The 6,791-nt window shown below is 45.9% G+C and overlaps 1 protein-coding gene across 1 annotated transcript in view; it reads right to left on the bottom strand.

Annotated features, from left to right (window-relative positions):
• The window catches only part of LOC112239941 (protein kinase C alpha type-like), a gene marked incomplete at its 5' end in the record, with an annotated part of 38,985 nt that extends 33,736 nt beyond the window's left edge, over window positions 1-5,249 (bottom strand). The window contains 3 exons of the mRNA XM_042306432.1: window positions 711-790; window positions 1,171-1,202; window positions 5,107-5,249. Coding sequence (XP_042162366.1) covers window positions 711-790; window positions 1,171-1,202; window positions 5,107-5,249 — 255 coding nt within the window. The remainder of the gene's footprint in view (window positions 1-710; window positions 791-1,170; window positions 1,203-5,106) is intronic.
• Window positions 5,250-6,791: the final 1,542 nt, after the last annotated feature.

The raw sequence follows: 6,791 nt of genomic DNA, 5'->3' as shown, positions 1-6,791 counted from the left end.
CCTCTCCTCATACTCTCTACTCCCCAAACCCCATCTCACACCCTTTGAGCTTAACTTTGAGAACTCCCCCCACCTCTTTCATTCTCTGCCAACTCTCGCTCTCTCTCCATCAGGCAGTTTCTGAGCCAAGCTCTTCCTCCCAATTCCGTCCTGTCAATCGTTCTCCCTCACATACATACACACACTCACTCTCTCTTTCTCTTTGACCTAATTTCTGATCCAGTTTATTTAGCTGAAAAAAGAAAAATGTCTTTGAAATCCCAAAGAGAGACAGAGAGAGGGAGCAATCTGTTCACCCTCTCTACCTCTGCTCATGTCTCTCAGTCTTCCTCTCTCTCTTCCTCCCCCTCTCAACCTGGATCCCTCACTCCTCCTCTTTGTTTTCTCTCTTTCTCTTCCTCTCTCTGGATGGCTTGGCGAGAGAACGGGAGGAGTGAGGGAGTAGCCTGAAAAGGGGAAGTGTGGAGTGGAGGGATGAATAGATGGAGAGACGTAAAGATCTATATAAGGATGAATGACAGTAAAGGCGGAGTGGAGGAATGACAGACAGAGGGACAGTGTGTGTGTGTGTGTGTGTGTGTGTGTGTGTGTGTGTGTGTGTGTGTGTGTGTGTGTGTGGCTGTGTGGAATGATGGAATGATGGAAGGAAGGAGGGAAGGAGGGGAGGAAGGTGAGTGTAAAAGCTGGGAGAAGGGGGAAGATTGACTCACTTCTGTAGGAGCAGTGGGGGCACCAGGACAGGTGAAGGTTACATACTCGTGACATCGCTTGTGGACAGAGAAACTGCACACTGCCACAAAACACAGAGCAGAAAGACAATCAACACATTACTACATCCAAATCCATTTGATCCCTGCTTATAAAAACCTCATCTGATTCCAAGAATAATGTGGTAAATGTGTGTGTTCTAGTCTTGTTAAAAACAAACTGCTGAATGTCATTGTGATGAAGATTCTTCACTAGGGGTTCAATGTCAAAAACACAATGCATCAATCAATACCAAAATAAAATATTCCTTCATCAATGATACTATTGCCTTGACTTGCTCTTAGGGGTTAAGGCCTATAATTGCTGTTAACGTCTTCGGACAAATGCATTTGTAAAATGTGTTGTAAAAAAAAGGGTAACGATCAGCTGATTAATGATAACTTATGATCCAATAATCCTTACCTTGACATTGAAATCCCTGCTTTCCAATTCCCCTGTGTGGAACAAACCATAACACAACACAGAAACCATCACTGATCTTACAAACCACACAACTGAAAGGACTGGCCTGCTCAGTGGAAGATGAGCAGATGGGCCTGAACAGAAAGAGGTGCATCATTTGGTGCAGTGCTGTAACCCACGAATAATCCAATGTTAACAAATCAAGACGGCTATAGCACTTATAGATATGGCTCCTTCTTTTGTTTTATCAAATAACAGCAGCCGACAAGGACGCATTACGGCCATAAAGCCTTTGTCAGCAGAAACCCTCAGAATTACGGGTTGTTGTGGCAAAAACATGTCCTTGTGACAGCTATTATGGAATAAAACAGCAGAAATACAATGACAGTGTCTGAGAGTGAGCTGCAGGACATCTCTATAGAATACTACACTTACTGCAGTGCTGATCAGGTCAACTAGGGGGGGTTATTGCCTCTCACACACACACCAAACACCCAGTCACTCCCTCCTCCCTCCTCCCCCATTCTCCCCTTCCTCCTCCTCCCTCCTCCTCCTCCTCCTCCTCCTCCTCCAGAGTTGCAGTCTTCTACTACTCTCCTTAGATCTTAATTTAATAATTAAAGCCATTGATTGGCTAAAGAGTCCACTCAGCCAGTTCACTGAGTCCACTCAGCTGCTGATTAAAGGGTAATCAGCAGAGAGGCGGGAGAAAAACACCCTACAGAGAGAGGGCCCTTGAGGATCACACTGAAGTACCCCCCCAGGTTCATCTCAATAGTCACAGAGTACTCCCTCTCCTCTCCTCTCCTCTCCTCTCCTCTCCTCTCCTCCTCTCCTCTCCTCTCCCTCCTCTCCTCTCCCTCCTCTCCTCTCCCTCCTCCTCTCCTCTCCTCTCCTCTCCTCTCTCCTCTCCTCTCCTCTCCTCCTCTCTCTTCTCTTCTCTTCTCTTCTCCTCTCTTCTCCTTCATCTGTACTGTCTGACAGTGACAGACTTGTGACCTAGTGAAGGAGGGGAAATGACATCCGCCATATTGGTTTCACCTCTGCAGTGTTTCCATATCAGCACAGATGAAGGCGAGGAGACGAGGAGTGTAAACCACTCTAGGTGGTTCAGTACTATGACAGTTCTTTGTACTGTCCACCAGAGAGTGCCAGAGAGGCAGAGCTACATTAGACAGGCCAAACAGCACCACCGGATGGTCATAGGATGACAGGACAGAAGACAAGCCAAAAGCATCTATCTGGAGAATCCTATTATATTAGGAAAGTAAAGAAAGGGAAAGGGGGATACCTATTCAGTTGTACAACTGAATGCATTCAACTGAAATGTGTCTTCCTCATTTAACCCAACCCCTCTGAATCAGAATAAAGATACATATCTATTTATTCGGCCATACATCCACCACATATACATGGCTGTCATATGATAATGTGTAGCGATCTATTCCTGTACCAGGGGAATGGAGAGGAGACCCTGTGAAGTCTCGACAAAGGCCCTGCAGGCAGAATATTGACAATAGAAAGTCTCCTTTCAATCCCCTGGTGTTTGTTGTCAATAGTATACAGCCCTAGAGGATGTGATTTGAACTGTGTAGTACTGATCTCTTTTATCATGTCTATTGTAGGAAACCAGTAGAATCTCCACAGGGAGAGATGGAGAGATGCCTGTAACTCGTGTGGAAGACTGCTGACTGGAGTGCTATGGTATTTTTGTGATGTGTATTTTTAAACGACCAAACCAAAATCTAAGAGAGCGCTACCATATCTATCTTTCCTCCTTTGTGAAATAATCATACTGTAACTTTGACAGTCATTCACCGAAATGTACTGCAAACTTCCCAGAGGCTGTTGGCGAGAGGAGAGGCCTGCACTCAGCCTACCCTCTCCACCATATGTCCACACACACATCCACCCACAGAGACGTGCACGCACAGATTCTACACTGGCCTGCTTTGGGTGTGTCTGCCAGAATGAGCTTACTGTACGTGATACTGGGCTTCCAACTAGTCTTGGGTCATGTATGGTGGCTGTGTGAGCATGAAAACGTGTGTACTGTCTAGTGGTGTGTGTGTGTTTTACCAGATGAAGTTGGTGCTGTGGCTGCAGTTTTAGAGTTAGTGGGAAGTTTGAAGAGGTGGCCAGTGAACTATTGAGACCTGGAGTGTTTGTAAGTGTGAGTTTCTGCTGATTCATAATGTGATTGTAAGTGTGGGTTTCTGCAGATTCATAATGTGTGTGTAAGTGTGGGTTTCTGCAGATTCATAATGTGATTGTAAGTGTGGGATTCAGATTCATAATGTGTTTGTAAGTGTGGGTTTCTGCAGATTCATAATGTGATTGTAAGTGTGGGTTTCTGCAGATTCATAATGTGTGTGTAAGTGTGGGTTTCTGCAGATTCATAATGTGTGTGTAAGTGTGGGTTTCTGCAGATTCATAATGTGTGTGTAAGTGTGGGTTTCTGCAGATTCATAATGTGTGTGTAAGTGTGGGTTTCTGCAGATTCATAATGTGTGTGTAAGTGTGGGTTTCTGCAGATTCATAATGTGATTGTAAGAGTGGGTTTCTGCAGATTCATAATGTGATTGTAAGTGTGGGATTTCTGCAGATTCATAATGTGTGTGTAAGTGTGGGTTTCTGCAGATTCATAATGTGATTGTAAGTGTGGGATTTCTGCAGATTCATAATGTGTGTGTAAGTGTGGGTTTCTGCAGATTCATAATGTGTGTGTAAGTGTGGGTTTCTGCAGATTCATAATGTGTGTGTAAGTGTGGGTTTCTGCAGATTCATAATGTGTGTGTAAGTGTGGGTTTTGGCAGATTCATAATGTGTGTGTAAGTGTGGGTTTCTGCAGATTCATAATGTGTGTGTAAGTGAGGGTTTTGGCAGATTCATAATATGTGTGTAAGTGTGGGTTTCGGCAGATTCATAATGTGTGTGTAAGTGTGGGTTTCTGCAAATTCATAATGTGTGTGTAAGTGTGGGTTTCTGCAGATTCATAATGTGTGTGTGTGTGTGTGTGTGTGTGTGTGTGTGTGTGTGTGTGTGTGTGTGTGTGTGTGTGAGTGAGTGAGTGAGTGTGGATTACCAGGTGAAGGCTGTGCAGGGGCTGCATTTTGTGGGTTGTTTGCAGAGGCGAGCTGGGAACTAATGAAGCATGTTTTCTGTTGTGTCTATTTCGCTGTGTGTGTGTGCTGTATTGTGTGTCTATTTGCTGTGTGTGTGTGTGTGTATTTCGCTGTGTGTGTATTAAGCTGTGTGTGTGTATTTCGCTGTGTGTGTGTATTTCGCTGTGTGTGTGTATTTCGCTGTGTGTGTGTATTTCGCTGTGTGTGTGTATTTCGCTGTGTGTGTGTATTTCACTGTGTGTGTGTGTATTTCACTGTGTGTGTGTATTTCACTGTGTGTGTGTATTTCACTGTGTGTGTGTATTTCACTGTGTGTGTGTATTTCGCTGTGTGTGTGTGTATTTCGCTGTGTGTGTGTATTTCGCTGTGTGTGTGTGTATTTCGCTGTGTGTGTGTGTATTTGCTGTGTGTGTGTGTGTGTGTATTTCGCTGTGTGTGTGTGTGTATTTCGCTGTGTGTGTGTGTATTTCGCTGTGTGTGTGTATTTCACTGTGTGTGTGTGTATTTCGCTGTGTGTGTGTATTTCACTGTGTGTGTGTGTATTTCGCTGTGTGTGTATTTCGCTGTGTGTGTGTGTATTTCACTGTGTGTGTGTGTATTTCGCTGTGTGTGTGTGTATTTCGCTGTGTGTGTGTGTATTTCGCTGTGTGTGTATTTCGCTGTGTGTGTGTATTTCACTGTGTGTGTGTATTTCGTTGTGTGTGTGTATTTCGCTGTGTGTGTGTGTATTTCGCTGTGTGTGTATTTCGCTGTGTGTGTGTGTATTTCGCTGTGTGTGTGTGTATTTTGCTGTGTGTGTGTGTGTATTTACCAGATAAAGTCAGTGCAGTGGCTGCAGAAGGTGGGCTGTTTGAAGAAGCGAGCGGTGAACTGGTGGTCCTTGACCTCGATGATCCTCTTGTGTTTCAGCGCCCCCTTCCTCTGGAACACTGGCACCCTGGGAGGGGGGGTGAGGGGGAGGGCAGGGGAGAGGCCCCAGGGGTGGCCACGGGGAGGCCAGGGTCAGGGGGGAGAGGGAGGGGGATGGGGACACGGGAGTAGACATGCTGCCTGGAGGGATGGGAGGAGAGGGGAAAGGAGAGGTGATGGAGAGGAGGGATGGGAGGAGAGGGGAAAGGAGAGGTGATGGAGAGGAGGGATGGGACGATGGAGAAAAAGAGGGTTGAGTGTTAGAGAGGAGGGACAGGGAACGAGGGAGAGAGAGGAGGGTAGAGGACAGATGGAGATGAGAGGGGTGGATAGTAGTAAGAGGGAGAGGTGAAGGGATAGAGAAAATATAACATGACACAAACAGAGAAGAGAGGGATGAGCAGAGAGAGAGAGAGAGGGAGCGAGAGAGAGAGGGAGCGAGAGAGAGAGAGAGAGAGAGAGAGAGAGAGAGAGAGAGAGAGAGGGAGCGAGAGAGAGAGAGAGAGAATAAAAGGACCCAGACAGGGGACAGAGGGATGAGCAGAGGGAGAGAGAGAGGGAGCGAGAGAGCGAGCGAGAGAGAGAGAGAGAGAGAGAGAGAGTAAAAGGACCCAGACAGGGGACAGAGGGATGAGCAGAGGGAGAGGGAAGGAGAGGGAATGTATAAAAAGGAGAGGTTAATTCACACATTGAGACAGAGCTCTCCTCAGAGACCCAGAGACACAGAACGATTAGTGAAATTCACACTGTGTCCCACATATGTCCCACTTCATACTCGCTCACTTTCTCTCTCTCACCCCATCTATCCTCATCGCCACGCCATGCCAACCGCAACCTCCCACATCCCCCTGACAACCAAACACCCTGGGTTTCCCTGACAACCAAACACCCTTATCGCATGTCAACTGCACCTCCTGTTGCACCCCCCCCCACCCTACTCCAATATTAGAACTGGTACCCTCTCTGTCCTTGTCTCCTTGATTTGATATTGTGTTCATTTCTCCATAAAAGTTTGGAATGTATTCTCATGCACAGTCTATATGAGTCAAAAGTGAGGAAAGAAAAACTAGCAATGTGAAATATTTAACTGAGAAAAAAATGTGGTAGCAAACTGCTAAATGATAAATGAAACCACAACAGAGATTGAATGAATAAGTAAATAAGCCGAGAGCGTACAGCATAGCAAACAGGACCTGTTGAAATGATTATGGCACACCGGAAGATGGAGGAAATCGATCCAATGGGTGAATACCAGAGACAGGGAGGGCTGAAAGAACATAGAAACAGAAAAAACTAATTCAAGAAAAAAAGGAGATCAACAAATAAGGAACAGAGTGGAGATAGAAGTGGAAGGAGAGAGGGAGAAACAAAGAGAAAGAGAGAGACATTACCTGTATTTGTGGTTGTTTGGGCTGACAGACTTGATCAAAGAGCAGGCTTCTCCTCTTCCTCTCCCCCTCTCTTTATCTCTCCTCCTTTGACAGGCAGCCTGCTATCGCTCTGAAGCTGTCGCTGGTCACGTCAAAAAAGAAAAAGTGAAGGAAAGAGAGAGGCAAGTGGTGGCAGGGAGGAAGAGCTGGGAAAAAG

The sequence above is a fragment of the Oncorhynchus tshawytscha genome, linkage group LG03 (genome assembly GCF_018296145.1).
Source record: "Oncorhynchus tshawytscha isolate Ot180627B linkage group LG03, Otsh_v2.0, whole genome shotgun sequence".
Lineage (NCBI taxonomy): Eukaryota > Metazoa > Chordata > Actinopteri > Salmoniformes > Salmonidae > Oncorhynchus > Oncorhynchus tshawytscha.
This window is presented reverse-complemented; position numbering and strand designations above follow the sequence as displayed.